Source organism: Podarcis melisellensis (genome assembly GCF_964234715.1).
Source record: "Podarcis melisellensis genome assembly, chromosome: 16".
NCBI lineage: Eukaryota > Metazoa > Chordata > Lepidosauria > Squamata > Lacertidae > Podarcis > Podarcis melisellensis.
The window spans coordinates 10,076,412-10,094,945 of NC_138533.1; the positions used below are offsets into that span (position 1 = coordinate 10,076,412).

The 18,534-nt window shown below is 48.7% G+C and overlaps 1 protein-coding gene across 11 annotated transcripts in view; it reads right to left on the reverse strand.

The window, feature by feature from the left end:
• Positions 1 to 309: 309 nt before the first annotated feature.
• LOC309358446 (lysosomal acid glucosylceramidase-like) overlaps positions 310 to 18,534 on the reverse strand; it is a 165,852-nt gene continuing 147,627 nt past the window's right edge. For all 11 annotated transcript variants that reach the window (XM_081891543.1, XM_081891547.1, XM_081891544.1 and 8 more), the window contains exons 4-11: positions 17,283 to 17,429; positions 17,061 to 17,197; positions 14,309 to 14,481; positions 10,406 to 10,646; positions 6,633 to 6,857; positions 5,402 to 5,565; positions 3,267 to 3,392; positions 310 to 542 (exon numbers count right to left, since the gene is read on the reverse strand). In XM_081891543.1, coding sequence (XP_081747669.1) covers positions 386 to 542; positions 3,267 to 3,392; positions 5,402 to 5,565; positions 6,633 to 6,857; positions 10,406 to 10,646; positions 14,309 to 14,481; positions 17,061 to 17,197; positions 17,283 to 17,429 — 1,370 coding nt within the window. In that variant the 3' untranslated portion in view covers positions 310 to 385. The remainder of the gene's footprint in view (positions 543 to 3,266; positions 3,393 to 5,401; positions 5,566 to 6,632; positions 6,858 to 10,405; positions 10,647 to 14,308; positions 14,482 to 17,060; positions 17,198 to 17,282; positions 17,430 to 18,534) is intronic.

Consider the following 18,534-nt stretch of genomic DNA (forward strand, 5'->3'; position numbering starts at 1 on the left):
AAGCTGTCTTGGGAAAGGGGGGGTGAGAAGCCAAGGGGGTTCAGAGTGTTCAGATATGTTTCAATCTCTTGTTCTGGCATAGGTCCCGGAAAGAAAGTTGGAAGTCAAACGTACTGTTTGGCAAGGTCAACTATAGCCTGAGAAGCGACCTTTGTTACAGCAGAGCGAAATGTTTCTGATGCTTAGCTAATGCCTTTTAGCTGCTGAGAAAAATGATTTTGAAAAGCTTTGTGAAGCTTTGAGCCTGTTTTTGGGGGGGGTGACTTTCGGCCTAGGTGGGGTCACCTGTCCTCACCTCCTACAACAACAATCAGGCTCTATCCATGATCTTGAGGTTTGCAGGGTGAGGCAGAGGGAAGATTGAGGCTGCTTCCATGCATCCGGGTCACCTTGTGGGGAAAAGGCATGTCCCTTGCCCCGTTCCTCCGAGGCAGGTAGTGGAAGTCTTCCACAGGTAAGTCTGGATGGAGTTGGCCGGAGCGACATCCTCAATGTAGCCAAGCTGACCATCTGAGATGCTGAAAGGCACATTCCAGATACACCTGAGGGACAGAGGAAAGGTCTGGATCAGGGGTTGGGATGGCGCGGGGCACAGAACCACCCCTATCCCCACCAGAGTTGCCAGGAAAAGGTAGGGGCGCCCTTGAAATGTTTTATATATTTTTAAATAATTTCTTTATTTATAACCCACCCATCTGGCTGGGCTGCCTCAGGCTTCCTGGTGGATTTCTGCACTACTGGGAAGTGGGCAGATTGGGCATGCAAGCGGTGCCCCAGTTGAATCCCTGGCATCTCCAGGCAGGGCTGGCAAAGACTCCCTCTTTGGAAGCCCTAGAAAGCCACTGCCAGTCCCTGCAGACAGTTCTGAGCTAGGTGAACCCATGGTCTATGTACCAGGTGATGAGCCCAGGTGGCAAGGTGGGGGGCAGGCAGAAAAAAGTACCGTATTTTTCGTTCCATAAGACACACTTTTTTCCTCCTAAAAAGTTGGGGGAAATGTCTGTGCGAATGTGTGGTCGATTGCTGGCTCCCTTTCTGGCCCTGCCCCCTTGCCCAGGCCTCCATTGTTGAATGTTCTGCAGACGGAGGCTGTTTGTTTCCCCAGCGACATGTGACTGGCTGATTAGATTATCTGTCTGGAAACTGTAGAAACAGCTCCCTTTCCTTTCCTAAAGAAGCTGCAGAACTGTGAGTTGAACCCCATAAAAACAGGATTTTTCCCCTTTGCAAAGTAAGCTCAACAACTTTGAGCTGATCCTTTAAAAAAGGGGCTTTTCCCCTTTGCAAAAGAAGCTGCACAACTGTGAGCGGATCTCCCCAAAAATGGGGCTTTCCTCCTCTAAAAACTAGGTGCGTCTTATGGTCAGGTGCGTCTTATGGAGCAAAAAATACGGTATATCTGAGTCCCAACAAGCCAGCAGTCAAAAGGGAGGCAGCTGGTAGGGAGATGCAAACTGCCTTGCTTTCAATAAGAGGTAGGGTTGCCAGATCTCCAGAGTGGAACCGAAACCTTCAAGTTTGTCTGGCCCATTCTAGAGATCCATCTGGGTCAGAGCACCTTTAATATTTGTTTATCACTATTCAGAAGACTGTGCATGCAGCTTGAAAGCCGCAGCCCAGCCGCAGCTAGCCTCAAGCTGTAGCATGGGTTCCCCGGGTTTCCTAGGTCATAGATTACCGTCATAGAATTGTAGAGCAGGAAGGGACCACGACGGTGATCCATCCCAACCCCCTACAATGCAGGAATCTTTAGCCCAACATGGGGCTCTGTGGCATGTATCATCACTGTAGCAGTCAAATATAACATTTCCTGTTTCCTAGAGTGGACACACAGGGGAATGTTGGTCCAGACTGGGAGGACTTCCTGGCATTCCTGTTCTGGAGCCTCCTCCCCCTGTGTAGATGGGCGTGACCCTGGGAGACCCTATAAAAGGGCTAGTCACACAGCCGTCTTCCTCTTTTCGCCTTTTCCCATTTTCTCTTTTGCCATCTTCCTCTCTGCTGGCTCTTAGCTAGCAGCACAAGGATGGAAGCCACAAGGTAGAAACGTAACTGGAACCACAAGATTAAAGCCTGCCTTCAGGACACTACTGCGAACTGAATGTAAGTAAACTTTGCCATTACTTTTAAAGAAGACTGCCGTGTTGCTATTATTTTTAAGAGGGAAAGAAAGGCGAATTTACCAGGAACAATCCAATCTGGACAAGCCAGACTGCATTGCTCAACTTACCTCCTTACCTCTCTCGTCCTGACCTAGCCACTGTGATCCACGAGACGGTCACCTCCAGAGTGGATTATTGTAACTCGCTCTACGTGGGGCTGCCCTTGAGACTGACCCAGAAACTCCAGCAGGTGCAGAATGCCGCGGCGAGACTCCTTACGGGGTCCTCGCTGCGGGATCACATCCACCCACTGCTATACCAGCTGCACTGGCTCCCGGTGGAGTACAGGATCAGGTTTAAGGTGCTGGTTTTAACCTTTAAAGCCCTATACGGCCTAGGACCCTCGTACCTACGGGACCGCCTCTCCTGGTATGTCCCATGGAGGACCTTACGGTCTTCAAACAAAAACATCCTGGAGGTCCCGGGCCACAGGGAGGTTAGGCTGACCTCAGCCAGAGCCAGGGCTTTTTCGGCTGTGGCCCCGATCTGGTGGAACGCTCTGTCACAAGAGACTAGGGCCCTGCGGGACTTGACATCTTTCCGCAGGGCCTGCAAGACAGAGCTGTTCCACCAGGCCTTTGGACAAGGCACAGCCTGACCCCCTCCTTTGGCAATCCTCACAGAACTCTAGCCCAATGGTTGCCAAGAATTTGATTTAAACTGATTTTATAATGAATTGATATTAGAATGCTGTATTATTTTACTGTTGTTAGCCGCTCTGAGCCAGGCTTCGGCTGGGGAGGGCGGGATATAAATAAAATGTATTATTATTATTATTATTATTATTATTATTATTATTATTATTATTCTAACAAATCCATCAACTTGCTTCTAACAATGTGCAAGGGAATGTGTTCTGCTTCTTGCTCACTAGCTGGAGTGAGGAGGGATAATATTTAATCAATATATCCTCGCCTACTTTCCTCAACATTCCCACAGGCTCGAACCCAAGACCCTGAGATTATAAGAGTCTCATGGTCTACTGACTGAGCAGTTTTGCTGGAATGCGCTGCATGCTCCAGCCCCGAAGTTCTCCCGGGCCCCCCCAAATACATGCTGATGGCCAGGCAACCTGCTTTTCTTTCCACAAGGCTGCGCACTCACTTGTTAAGCACAACCACCACTGCCACGCCATCCGGGCGTAAGAAGCCCTCGGTCTGTAGTTGGCAATTGCCCAGGAGGCTGTTGCAAGCCAGGAAGACTCGGACGGAGCCTTCCGGGATGAACTTACTGGGGAGAGAAAAGAGAAATTAGGAGGAGGGTGGCGGGGAAAAAGGATTGACGCCGTGCTCTATACGGCAACCACGTGTCGTCGGTATATCTTTGCATCTGCATAAAAAAGTACAGTTGGGGTGTGTGGGGTAGGGGGAGTCAAGGGGGTGGGTGAGGGGTGAAGGGAGGGGGTTGGTAAGGGGTAGGAGAAGGGCCAAGGGGTGGGCAGTAGCGACTAGGAGAGGCAACCCCCAGTATATCTTGTCTTTGAAATACTACTCAGTATTGATCCAGAGCAGAACTCAGATGTACAGTTAGCAGAGTAACAACTTAAACACGTTGCAGGATTCCCCAAAAATAGGCCGGAGGCAATTAATATTTCATCCAGCAGAGCTTTGCTGCTACTGAAGCCAAATGAGCGTAAAGGTAAAGGTACCCCTGACCGTTAGGTCCAGTCGTGACCGATTCTGGGGTTGTGGTGCTCATCTCGCTTTACTGGCCAAGGGAGCCAGCGTACAGCTTCCGGGTCATGTGCCCAACATGACTAAGCCTCTTCTGGTGAACCAGAGCAGTGCACGGAAACGCCGTTTACCTTCCCGCCGGAGCAGTACCTATTTATCTACTTGCACTTTGACGTGCTTTCGAACTGCTAGGTGGGGAGGAGCAGGGACTGAGCAACAGGAGCTCACCCTGTCGCAAGGATTCGAACCGCGACCTTCTGATTGGCGAGTCCTAGGCTCTGTGGTTTAACCCACAGCACCACCCACGTCTCTTTGCAAATGAGCATAATGGTCACAAATCCAATACATTCAGGATTGGCACTGTCCGTAAGAAATCCAGTTGCAGCAGACTTAAACTTACAATAACTTATAATACAGTGGTACCTCGCAAGACAAAATTAATTCGTTCTGCGAGTTTTTTCGTCTTGCGAATTTTTCGTCTTGCGAAGCACGGATTCCCATAGGAATGCATTGAAAAAGAAAAAGGAAACAAACTTGCAAGACGTTTTTGTCTTGCGAAGCAAGCCCATAGGGAAATTCGTCTTGCGAAGCAACTCAAAAAACGAAAAACTCTTTTGTCTTGCGAGTTTTTCGTCTTACGAGGCATTCATCTTGCGAGGTATCACTGTAAGTCTAAACCTTGACATTAAAGCATACTATGTACAGAACACCACACTGGAAGGAAAAGAGATTGAAAGAGAAAGTCAAATCCAGGCTCCTTGTGGTCTATTTTTATAGTCAGCATGATCTTGACAAAAATAGATAAGAGAACCAGTTTAAGCCAGCTGTACTCAGCTTCTCTGAAGGAATAACCCAAACATCCGGAACCTTCTGCTTGTTTCTTTCACACGGAGAAGCTTCCAGAACCCTCTGGAATTAAGTAGAATAGGAAAGGTCTCCACACATCAGATCAATACTTTCTGCACTAAGAAATGCAAACTGACCTTTCTGTCTGTATGACGGTGTGTATTGTTCCATGTTACCCCATTCTCCAAGGGGAGCTCACCCAGGGTTTGTGTTTCTTTTTGGGAATGAGGGAGGCTGATATATGGTTTTTTTACACATATATAGTTACCTGAGCCTACGGCACAGCATTAACAGCCCAAGATAATTATGACAATTAGCATTTTTAACTAATCTTTAATTGTCGTTGTTGTGTACTGAAGTTCTCACCCTGGGCCAGCAGGGGGATACTGTAGATAGTTATGCAAATAAGGGATCGAAAGTGACGTTCAGTGATTGGATAGTTTTAGAAAATTGTTACAGTTGCGTTGTACTGGAGCTCTGTATAAGCAGGCTGACTAATCCCTTCAGTTCAGTTCTGTTCTGGCCTGTGAATAAACAAGAGCTGTTTGAAGAATCGCTGTGTCGTCTGATATGTTCACCCACAACTTAACAGTCGTAATTACCAGAACCAAGATAGCTACGTGAAAAGGTACATTATGCCCGTGCGACGGGGCTTCTTGGATTACCCTCAGGGCATCCTTGGTGGGCAGTTACAGCCAAAGTCACCCACTGAAGCCTTACCTGAAATGAGCCAAGTGGTAGAACATGGGTTGCTTGTAGAACTCATCTTTTGCAGCGTTCACGATGATTGGGCTGTCCACAAAGTTCTCAATGAAGTTGGGTCCCCCGTGCATATCAAGGGCCAAGTTCCAGTCGATCCAGCCCACAACATGGTTGCTGATGTTCTGCAAGGGCTCAAAGGGCATAGGTCAGCCAGGGAGGTGGGAGGGAGGAGGGGGTGGCCCACCAAGGGGAAGGGGCAGGGGGCTCCACAGCACAGCCTGCAAGAGGTCCCAAGGGTCCCATCTCTGGGGAAAGACTTCTGCCAGATTCCCCCCCCCAAAAAAAACCCACTTCCACCCAGGGCTGGATCTACACTGACCTGTTTAGCGTTATTTCCCGCTATTATAATTATATTAGATACAGCGGAATCTCGGTTTTCAAGTATCTCGGAAGCTGAATGGCCCAAACCTGGAAGTGATTGCTTCCGTTTTCGAACGGCTTCCGCTGCGTGTTTTTCTTTTTTTCCTCAATGGCTTTTGCCAACTGCCCATCGCTCCTCGGTTTTGGAAGTCGAACGGTCTTCCGGAATGGATTACATTCGAAAACCGAGGTTCCACTGTATGCCGTTCTAAAACATCACAGAGCACATGTGTTCATTAAAATGTTTTTTACCTTGGCTTTCTCCCATCAAGGTAAAGATGTAGGATGTCGTATGTCCATCTATGTTGCCAAAACCATTCATTAACGTTAAAGAAGGGACACGGGTGGCGCTGTGGGTTAAACCACAGGGCCTAGGGCTGGCCGATCAGAAGGTCAGCGATTCGAATCCCTGCGACGGGGTGAGCTCCCGTTGCTCGGTCCCTGCTCCTGCCCACCTAGCAGTTCGAAAGCACACCAGTGCAAGTAGATAAGTAGGTACCGCTCCGGCAGGAAGGTAAACGGCGTTTCCGTGCGCTGCTCTGGTTTGCCAGAAGAGGCTTAGTCATGTTGGCCACATGACCCGGAAGCTGTATGCCAGCTCCCTTGGCCAATAAAGCGAGATGAGCGCTGCAACCCCAGAGTCGGCCATGACTGGACCTAATGGGGTCCCTTTACCTTTATCGTTAAAGAACATGAGTATAGATCCAGCCCTAACCTGCGTGGGCACCGCAGCTCGTTCGCTCACCCCCACCCCTCAGATGAAGATTTTTGGAAAGCTCCCTCTTCTCAAGTTGCTGCCACCGTGGGCCCATGGGAAGCAGTACCTTACCTCCAAGATATTCTGGCTATACTTGACGCCCCGGTCCCAGCTCCCGAGGTCCACTCTCACGACATTCGGCGGATAACCGTTACAAGATTCCGTGTAGAGCAGGAAGTAATTGGGGAAGAGGGAGTGTGTGGGATCCAAAGTCAGGCTCGGAAGGGTTATGGGATCGTAGTACCAGTGGATTCCAATGCCTGCAATGTACCTGGCGGAACTGCTGTTTCCAAGGGTCTGCCAAAGGGGGGGGCAAAGCTTTCATTCTTATTTGCACCAGGGAGGAAGGAATTCGAGTGTCCTTTGCCTATCCCTTGGCTTGTGCAGTGGGTGGGGGCAATTTTAAAATATTGTCTCCCACCCCTCCACCCCACCTTAAAGTTAATGGCAGGCTGATGTGTTTCTCCTTGCTCAGGCAAAGAGAAGATGGAGTGCCAAGTCAAAAGCAGCGTTCCAAAATGATTGGGTGCGGCTGCACACCCCTCAACTGCCCCGGTTTTGCCGGGGAGGTCCTGGAATTCGTAAAGCCATCACGACTTCTGACTTGAAATCGCTGCGAGGGAGAGAGAGGTGGTGGTGGCCGATCGCAGAGGCTAGGCAGGGTCTCCAAGGTAAATGTTTGCTTTTTAATGTTAGGTTAGGAATAAAAGGGGACGCGGGTGGCGCTGTGGGCTAAACCACAGAGCCTAGGACTTGCTGATGAGAAAATCAGCGGTTTGAATCCCCGTGATGGGGTGAGCTCCCATTGCCCCGTCCCTGCTCCTGCCAAACTAGCAGTTCGAAAGCACGTCAAAGTGCAGGTAGATAAATAGGTACCGCTCCGGCGGGAAGGTAAACGGCATTTCCATGCGCTGCTCTGGTTCGCCAGAAGCGGCTTAGTCATGCTGGCCACATGACCAGGAAGCTGTATACCGGCTCCCTCAGCCAATAAAGCAAGATGAGCGTCGCAACCCCCGAGTCGGCCACAATTGGACCTAATGGTCAGGGGTCCCTTTACCCTTTACCTTTACCTAGGAATAAAAGGGGGGGAGAGGGGAAATGGTGAGTGTGGTGGGGTGGGGTGGTTATGTTTCTGTTCTTCTACTTAGTGTACGTGTGGAGTTTTGTGTCAGCGTTACTTCTATGGGTTCTCTTACTTTTCACTCGTGTATCCTTGGTGGTGAGAGAGGTTGGGGTGGCCTAGGGTGTGGTTGGTTGTCTTTGGCTGGCTGTTGTGAGATTTGTTTTTGTGTGTGAGTGGTGTGTGTGTGTGTGTGTGTCAGATTGATTCGTATGCTGTTGGCGGATTCTTGTTGGACTATGTATGTGATGAAGGGGAGCCATACTGGGGTGAAGGCGTCCTATTTGGCCCCCTGTCTGTTTCAGTTTATCGGTTAGTTTTTCTAATAAGGCTGTTTCTCATACTATTTGATACCATTGGTCCATGATTACTCCTGACAGGTCTCTCCAGTGTCTGGCTATGTTGTTTGTAGCTGCTGAGAGTAGGTGGGTTATGAGCTCTTTATGATGTGAGTAGGCATTATTATCTTGGAACATGTTTAGTAGTTCACAGGCTTCACCCGCCTGTGATTTTTAATGGGTCTCCGCCTTCGCCGTGGCAGCCGGACCCGGATTTCCACGAGGCAAATTCCTCCCGATCAGAGGAATTCCGCCATTACCAGAGGCGCCAACCCGGAAGTCCCAGACGAGTTGGATTTTGGGACATTCCCACCACATGTGGAGGTATGTGCCTGTGGAGCTGCATCCTCTCCAGCAATTTGGTGAGGTTCCTGGGCGTATTAGCGCTCGTTTCTGTGATGGCCTGGGATTCAGACTCGGAGGCTGAACCTGAGGAATCCCAGCCTGCACAGGAGTCCCCGCCTCCAGAACCAGCTGAGCCGGGGCTGAGGCTTGAGCCTGAAGGGTCCTCACCTGTGCTGGATCCTCAGGTGCAGGCACCAGCTGAGTCTGCTCTGGCTCCTGGGGTGATGGAGGACCCATTGCCTGCAGGTGCTCCACTCTCAGCCCCGTCAGGGGAAGAGGAGGTTGCCTCTGGGTCCAGTAACCCTTCAGCATCTCCTGAGCTGCAGAGGCTCAGGGCAGAGAGGCGGAGGGAACTAAGTTCCCGCAGGAGGAGTGCTCGCCTCCAGGCCAGGAGAGGCGAGTCACCTGTGGACCGGGGCTGCCCTATGCCTCTGGGCAGATAAAAGCCAGTCAGCCCCAGTCCCAGGTTGCGGGAGCAACATTGTTGGTAGCCTGTTCCTGCCTGCACCTTGTCCTGCTCTTCTGTCAGAGTTCTGACCCCACCCGACTCCCTGTCTTGGACCCCGCTTCAGCTTTGACGGACAGCCTCAATACCACACCCTCTACCTCGGACTGGACTCAGACCTCGCCGCACAGTTAACCCTCGGGACCAGCAGTTCCTTGGTGTTAGGTAACAGCTGTAAGTGAGTTTCAGGGTGAGGTCTTTCCTTTTCGCTGATACGGGTTTAAAGGGAGGTTTAGACCACATTCTAGTCCATTGGGTGGGGTTAATCCAATAGCCTATGTCATCCTTCCATAGTTTTTTTATTACATCAAGGGGGTTTGTGGGATTTTGGAGCTTGTGGTCCGGTCCACATGGATCCTGCGTCTCAGCCCCTCACAATATAGTTGCCCGCTCCAGACTGGGCAATGCAGCCTGATAATGTCATTCGCCAGGGCTCTGCTGTGAACCAGAGGCAGAGAGACAGAGTGATACAGAAGGGCATGGGCTTAAAAGGGCCACAGTGCAGATTGGAGCCAGCGGCTGTGGTGGGTGAGAGGAGGGCAGGAGGAAAGGGAAGGAGGGTTGGTCCCCAGCACTTAGAGTCCTGCCCGGTAACGTGCGAGGGAATGAAGAGGTGGCAGTAGCCCCTCTGAACATGTACAGAGTATTTCTGCGACCTTCGCTTTCCTCCAGCCAGTAACACCTTGAATTCCTCAGATTAAAATGTGGGTGTAATGGCCTGGGAATCTGATTCAGAGGCTGAACTGGAGGAACCCCAGCCTGCTCAGGAATCCCTGCCTCCAGGGCCGGCTGAGCTGGGGCAGGGCCTTGGATCTGAAGCGCCTGCACCTGTGCCGGATCCTCAGGAGCAGACACCAGGTGATTCCACTCTAGCTCCGGAGGTGATTGAGGACACAGTGCCTACAGGTGCACCTCTCCCAGCCCTGCCAGGGGAAGGTGAGTCTCCCCCTGGGTCCAGTAACCCTCCAGCCTCTCCTGAGCTGCAGAGGTCCAGGGCAGAGAGGCGGAGGGAACTGGTTTCTCCCAGGAGGAGTGCTCGCCTTAAGGCCAGGAGAGGCGGGTCTCCTGGGGGCCGGGGCCGCCCCTGGCCTCAGAGAAGATAAAGGCCAGTCAGCCCGGTCCCAGGTTGTGGGAGCAACGTCGTTGAATACCAGCTCCTGCAGGGACCCAGACCTGACCTCCCAGTGTTCCCGTCCCTGCCTGGCTTCCTGCTTCGGACCCCGCCTCGCTCTTTGTGAACTGTTTCCAGACTAGTGACCCAGGACCAGACTTTGACTACGCCAACGGTAACCTTCCCCCCGGGACCAGCACAGTGGGTCACATTGGTGGGGTCAGTTTGGATGGCAAAGTGGCTTTTCAGATCGCCATGCCCATTGGGATCTGGTGGAGGCGGACGCCAGGGAGCCAAACAGCAGGCAGACCCAGAGCCAATTTTAGGTGGAGCCAACAGTTGCAAGGCCACACCCCCACCATGCATTTCAGGCACTATGGCACCGCTTTGACCGAGATAATGGGAGATAATGAACTGAGGACCTACCACTTTGGCCCAGTTGAGGATTTCGGACCTCTGGTCATCATACATGATGAGCAGGACATCTTTGTGGGAGCTGGAGGCCAGTTCAGGGCCCAGGTCTTGGATGATGAAGTCTCGTGCCTCTTCGGCCGTCTGGCGGTTGACGGGGAAGTCGCCACTGGGCGAGAGGACAGCACTGTTGGGCTCGTTCTGGGGTGTCACCGCCCAGAAGGTGATGTTGTGTCTCTCGTATTCATCCAGGAACCTGAACCCCAACAGATGGAGGAAAGAGGGGATGTTAGCCCCGGCGCTCAGTACATGAAAAGGGCCAGAGCTATGCTTTGGGAGGGAGCTGCGAGGGTCTCAGGGATTTTCTACCCCATCCCCAAATGTTCAGCTTTAAATTTAAATTAAAGTTTCTATTCCTTTTGCTTACAAAGAGGCAGTGGGGCAGCTGAGTAATCCTGGACTTTGGGGTTAAAAGTCCTAATGCAGGCCTTCATCCTTTAGAATTTAAAGTTTTGTTGGTAATGGGCATTGAACCTTCTTTACTGCAGATTATTATTATTATTATTAGTAGTAGTAGTAGTAGTAGTAGTATTACAGTGGTACCTCAGGTTACATATGCTTCAGGTTACAGACTCCACTAACCCAGAAATAGTGCTTCAGGTTAAGAACTTTGCTTCAGGACAAGAACAGAAATCGTGCTCTGGCGGCACAGCGGCAGCAGGAGGCCCCATTAGCTAAAGTGGTGCTTCAGGTTAAGAACAGTTTCAAGTTAGGAACGGACCTCCGGAACGAATTAAGTACTTAACCCAAGGTACCACTATATTAGTATTATTATTATTAGTTGTTGTTGTTGCTGCTGCTACTACTACTTTGTCCTCCATGAAGGAGGTTCTGGTAAAAGTGTTGGCAGGACCTGAGAAATTTCTGTCTGTTGACAACGGAGGACAAAAGCTCTTAATATATGTCTTACATTCTGGACTTTTAAGTACCGCATTGCATTAATTCCTACGAATGGAACTGAAGTTGCCTTCAGCTAGGTAAAGGTAAAGGGACCCCTGACCATTAGGTCCAGTCGTGGCCGACTCTGGGGTTGCGGCGCTCATCTTGCTTTACTGGCCAAGGGAGCCGGTGTACAGCTTCCGGGTCATGTGGCCAACATAACTAAGCCGCTTCTGGAGAACCAGCGCAGCACACGGAAATGCCGTTTACCTTCCCGCCGGAGCGGTACCTATTTATCTACTTGCACTTTTGGACGTGCTTTCGAACTGCTAGGTTGGCAGGAGCAGGGATAGAGCAACGGGAGCTCACCCCGTTGCGGGGATTCGAACCGCCAACCTTCTGATCAGCAAGTCCTAGGCTTAACCCACAGCGCCACCTGCGTCCCATTGCCTTCAGCTACAATGGACCTATTCCCCCTGCTACTAACGTTACATCTTCCACTTTCCCAGGCACTTTTACAGTGCGGAAGCTGCTGAAATCGGAAATATGTCTATTACTCTGGTTCATTTCTTTTAACCAGATCTTGCTGTGCACTGATGATGCAAATGCACAAGTTGGACTTTTGCAGTGTTATTTACTTTGAAACTAATAGATGATGCCACTAGAGGTCGTGATGTACATTTAAAGTGCGGTTTATTTGTGTATGTTTTTCCACCAGGAGGCAGAATGTTGCACTGTGACCTGACCACTTGAATATTTCACATCAGCTAATATATCCCACCATCAAATATACACCATATAGTGCATATAATAACAACATTTTACTATGCTTTTATATATGCTGTAAGCCACCCAGAGTGGCTGGAGAAACCCAGTCAGATGGGGAGGGTATTATTATGATTATTATTATATTATTATTATTATTATTATTATTATTATTATTATTATTATTATTATTATTATTATTATTTTATTATTTTATTATTATTATATTATTATTATTATTATTATTATATTATTATTATTATAATATTATTATATTATTATTATTTTATTATTATATTATTATATTATTATTATTATTATTATTATTATTATTATTATTATTATTGTTATGTTATTATTATTATTATTATTGTTATTATTATTATTATTATTATTATTATTATTATTATTATTATTATTATTCTACCCTTTGCCCTAAGTTCCCAGGGTGGGTCACAACACAATATTAAAAACAGTTTGAAAAAACTTGAAAAAAGGTGGGTCCTAAAAAAAAAAATACACCGTATTTTTCACTCTATAAGACGCACCAGACCACAAGACACACCTAGTTTTTGGAGGAGGAAAACAAGAAAAAAAATATTCTGAATCTCAGAAGCCAGAACAGCAAGAGGGATCGCTGCGCAGTGAAAGCAGCGATCCCTCTTGCTGTTCTGGCTTCTGGGATAGCAGCCTGCATTCGCTCCATAAGACGCACACACATTTCCCCTTCCTTTTTAGGAGGGAAAAAGTGAGTCTTATAGAGCAAAAATTACAGTATACAGCTCCGGTATCAAAAGCCAGGGCAAAGAGATGTGTCTTCAGCATTTGACAGAAGCTGCATAATGAAGGTGCCAGTTGGATCTCTGTGGGCAGGAACTTCCACAATTTAGGGGCTGCCACAGAGAAGGCCCTCTCCCAGGCTGCCACCTGCAAGGGTTGCCATATTCCCAACAGTGAAAATCCGGCTCTTTTTTTTGGCAAAGCTGTTGAGCTATTTTAAACGAAAATCGCCTCCGACGGCACTGCCTCCAACTGTGTTTGTTTAGGGATTTAAACTGTGCGAACGGTGCATCCAAAATACTACGCAAAGGGTTAATTCTGTAGTATAAGGATGTCTGACCATAGAAGGCAGTTTTTTCAGTTAGCTCAGCTATCGACCGCTGAGTGAGTTTGAACTGTGAGAGCAGCAGGCGTGCGGTTTGCATGCAGCCCTGTGCCTCAGAGTCAGTCTGCAAATATTAGCCAGTCTCAGATACGAATTCAAGTAAACATGTTTCAGAGACACAAGTTATTATCTACCTGCCTTGTACATTCAATCTGACAAGGACAAGTATGCTGAGTCAAAGTCGTGTGCTCTTTTAAACTCTAAACCAGTGGTTCCCAACATTTTTTTTTCTGGTTATTCCCCACCTAAGCAGATGTCAAGGAAATAAACAACTATCTAACCTTTATAAGGTTATCTGAAGTAAGCCCAGTTTAGGGAAGTTTTTAATGTTTGATGTTTTATTGTGTTTTTAATATCCTGGGAGAGGCTGGGAAAACCTAGCTAGATGAGTGGGGTATTATTATTATTATTATTATTATTATTATTATTAATAATAATAATATCCTGACACACCCACACCCGTGACATATAATTTTTATTATTAAAAAAGTGAACTATTCATGTAGAGGAAGCCTAAAACGCCATTCACTGTTAATAACTCATTCTCAAATTGCCCCCTCCCCAAATCAAATTGCCCTCCTGTGGGGTCTGTACCCCACGTTGGGAACCACGGCTCTAAGCCAAGTACCTCGCACAGCCTTTTCCCCGAGAGAAAAACAGTACGACTAAACAGGGTCAAACAAATTCCACACAACTCTGTAAAATAGAATTACCACATAAACAACAGCATGAGATGCTCAAATTGCAATAAGCCAGCCTTGTTATTCTGGAGACCGCCCCCCCCCCCCCGCTCCTTCTGCTGAGTGGGGCTTTTGCCCCCCCCCCCAAGTTCTTGTTGGGGTAATTTGGGATTGCATGTGAAATTGCATTAACCGCTTTGCCTGCGTCTCGGGTTCCCCCACGTCTCAATTCGGGGTCAGGGCGCCTGCAACGTTGGGCTGTTTGAGGCAGCTCCAAGCCACGGGTCTCTGTGGCACGACTCATCCCATCCCTACCTTTCTCCAAAGAACGTGTGTGCGCATGCGCGCTGACGGACCAACGGGTGTTACCTGACGAAGTAGCGGGCCCACGTTTTGTGGTACATGTCTCCGGCTTTCCCCTTCAGCTTCGATTTGCCCTCCACCTTGCCGTTGACTCTCATCCAAGCTGGGCTAGACCATGGACTGGCAATAAGGGAGAGGGGTCGCTTAGATAAGGCCCGGATACGTTGAAGGAGAGGGATCTACGGGGAGAGGTGATGGGGATCCAGTGAGCAGATCCAGGAGCATCCCAGAGATATTGAAGCAAGAAAAGGGGGGCTTCCCTTATGCTATTCATATAATCAGTTATCAGTAATCAATATATTCATATATGCTCACACATAACAGGGCTTTATAATCCATTTGAATCAAGAAAAGCTTTTGCCTGCAAACTGCTTGGAACTGCAAGTCCAGAACAGACCTTTCACCTAGAAACATCTTTGCACCCTAGAGAAAAGGGGAAGCCATGAATCAGAAGACACTGGTACAAACTCCCCCTCAAATCCAGGCTAAAATAGTCCACGAAACAGGAAAGGCCAAACCACAAAAACTACATGAGGTAGAATGCATAGGGGGTGGTAGCGCCAGGAGATTCCCTCCCTGAGTCTCATTTCCCCGTTCTGTCAGAACTAGGGAAAAGGTCAGATTGTGCATCATTGTGCAGACAATGGAAAGCAGAAGTTGGGAGTGAACTCTGTGCATGGCCAGGGGCATGGCAAGAAGCGCTAATTGGTTATTTTTTGCTGGCGTGCGTGACTGTCTCATGATCTGTGATTTGCTCAGGTATATAACCTCAGGATTTGTATGCTTCGGGTTCCCAGTCTTTTGGAAAAGAATCCAACTGGGTCCATTATTGCTCAGCAACAAACCCTCACCTTCTTTTTCTCCAAAGCTGTGTCTGTCTGTCCTTGTTCCGCCCTAAGTGGGTACCACTATATTTTCACGTGCTTCAATATTAGGGCCCATACCTGAGGCCTAGGGGGCCAGCCCCAAGGACGTCATCGAGCGGGGCAGGTTAAGCATGGAGCGCAGTCCCTGGGGGCATGGCATTCAAATTTAAAATGCAGTGTCTAAACCAGGCTTCCTCAAACTCGGCCCTCCAGATGTTTTGAGACTACAGTTCCCATCATCCCTGACCACTGGTCCTGCTAGCTAGGGATCATGGGAGGAATTTACATCGCTGGATGGAAATGGAGGCAAACCTTTGCTAAAGGTCCAGCTGCAGGGAGGGGGTCCTTCCTTCTTAACCTGCTTAGGGAGGCCGGGTGGAGATTGTGCCCTCATCCACCTGGGGGGGGGGCGAGCAGGAAAATCCCTATAGACTTCCAAGTTGGGTTTGGGGGGTCTGGCAACATCCACAGCCCCACAAAAAGTCACCCCATTGGCCAGGCTCTCCTCTTCTGAGTAGCCTCTGGAGGAATTGCAAAAGCCCCTGGGATTGAGGGGATTTGTAGTTTTAGGGTGTGTGTAGGGATGGAAGCGAAATCCAGTTTGGTATTTGTGCTTCAGCGCAACACGCACTAATTCGCATGAGCTGAGGCAGAGAATTATCTGTCGGCAGTGGTGTAGCATGGGTTGTCAGCACCCGGGGCAAGGCAAGTAATTTGCGCCCCCTAACCCGTGGATTTTAGCACTCGAGTCTCTTCCACTAGATTAGCGCCCCCCCAGATGTTGCGCCCGGTGCGGCCGGCCCCACTGCACCCCCCATGCTACGCCACTGTCTGGCGGAATGGGCACTTCTCTGAAATTTGCAATGGGGTTCTCCAACCAAATAACATTTATCAAAACGTGTCTATTAGGGGGAAATGTTGGGGTGGGAAATGCATATTGTATACATATGTGTGTGTATATACATATATATGTATGTAGGTTTTGGTGTCCTCGGGTGTCTTCCCGTGTAAAAGTTGGGGTGTCTAGGCGACGTTTCGACGAGGTCTCACTCGTCATCTTCAGGCTGGTGCTTTCGGCTTCTTGTTACTGGAACAGAGCCGAAAGCACCAGCCTGAAGATGACGAGTGAGACCTCGTCGAAACGTCGCCTAGACACCCCAACTTTTACACGGGAAGACACCCGAGGACACCAAAACCTACATTCCTGTACCCGTGAAAATCTACGAAAGCATATATATGTATGTATATATGCAAATGTATATTATATGAATATGTATACATTCATGAAAATAAGATACAGAAATACATTATGTTAGGGAAATCTACTTGCAGAAATGTGTACAGTGGTACCTCGGAAGTCAAACAGATTCCATTCCGGAAATCCATTTGACTTCCAAAATGTTCGGAAGCCGCGGAAGCCAAATCAGGCGTTCGGCTTCCAAAAGAGCATTCGCAAACTGAAACGTTCACTTCCAGGTTTGCGGCATTCGGGAATCAAAAACGTTCAACTCGCAAGGCATTCAGGATCGAAGATACGACTGTACTTTAGGAGAAAAGTGCATCTTAAAACAATGGTGAATTTTCACAAATTGTCCTGGGGCTGTTCCACACAGCTACATTTCAGTTTTTAAAACAGAATTTCTCGTCGTAACTTTAGCTCTTCTTTGTTGTTATAAAACAAACCTGAACTGCAGTTTTGTTAGGGGTGCTGAGAGTCCTTAGGGACAGTCAGAGGCCTTTCATGGCTGTTGAAAGCATCAGCATAAAGCTTTCGTTTTTGTGGTGTGAATGTAACCTCAGGTTGGCCCCTGGAGAAGGGAGTCTGCTCTTGGTATCTGGGAGAACCACAGGAGGGGAGCAGAGGCCTCCCCTTTCAAGCCGGCTCCACTCACTCTGAGCTTGGTGTCCTCCTCCACTAGGCTGAAACATTTCAGCTCAAAGTCGTCGGGGCAGTCGTCGTCGTAAGAGTACGGGCGAGTGGAGAAGTCCGAACAGCCCATGGGTAAGCGCAAAAGGTTGTACTCGATGCCTGCAGAGAGATGGGGAGGGAAACCGGGGACATTAAGTGAATCTATTTATGGATTGAATAAATGCAGACCTCTGGGTTTGCTTACCGTCTTTGGAGAAGTAGGACCGGAGGAGGTGCTCTTGGGCTGGTGGAGACAACTGCAGGATATTAATTGTGGATGAGTCTGTGTGGGAGCCACCAAAACCTTTAATACACTGGTAGCGAACGCAGGGATTGTAGGAATACAGGAGCCCTTCAGAGGAGGTAGAGATGGAGGAAGTGAGTTAGGTCTGGGAGAAGAAGAGGTTACTAGAGCTGCTCGTAGCCTGCTTCCCTCTGACCCGATCTCGGCCCCCAATTGCCTCTAACCCAGCCCAAAATAACCTTGAGTCCATTGCGGTGGGGTGGGGTAAGAAAGAGTTGCTACTTCTTCTTCCTCCATCCTGACTGAGAGCAGGAGGGTTGACTCCCAGGGCCTGGGGGTGCAAGGGGTGTGGGGCACCTGGGCACCGAATTCTGGGGGGCACCCAGCAGCAGCAGTGGGGTCAGCTGCACCTTTGACACGACTGACCTCACGCTGCCGAGATCAGTCGTGCCAAAGGTGCCGCTGACCCCGAGTGAAACATTGCAAATGGTGTTTTAATTTCATCACTTACAGTTCAAATCCATTTAGAGAATTTGTTAAAAAAATAATGTTTATTTTTGCTAATTGTCAGCATTTTCTTTGACTAAGTACTTAGGGCTCTACTTGCGTTTCCGTAATCAATTTTAGTTTTCCATTTCCACAAAAATTCACCTAAGCACACACACACTATGAATTCCACGAGCTGCGTTTTTTCTTCATTTTGCGACAAATGCTAAGCAAGAAAGACATTTTGGAGTAATTAGAAATACATGGGGGCTAAAGACGGCTCTGTTGACTCCTGCCAGGTTTTGCTAGCATGTTAGGGATTGACAAAGGAGGCTCACCCTGACCCAGGTATTCGTCCTCAGGTATTTGAGTCAATCATCCTCGCCCCTCAAATCCCCAGGTATTCGAATCAATCATCCTCGCCCCGCAAATTGGCCTGATGTGGTTCAGGATTTGGCCAAATGTGGTGCGCAGTGTGGAGATATCTATCGATCTTGCCTTATCGATAGAGCCGCGACGTCAGACAGCTTTACGATCCGCATCAATCACCTACAGCGGTCCGGCAGGCTTCCTCTCAAGCTGCGCAATAACTCCTGCTGTCTCTTCTTTCAGTTACGGCTTTTTAGCAGAGTAGAAGCACAGCGTGTAAAGCAGTCTTGCTTCTTGTAAGCACACATAGACAGGTTTGTCTATTTACAGCTCTTTATTCATACATTACAGCATTAAA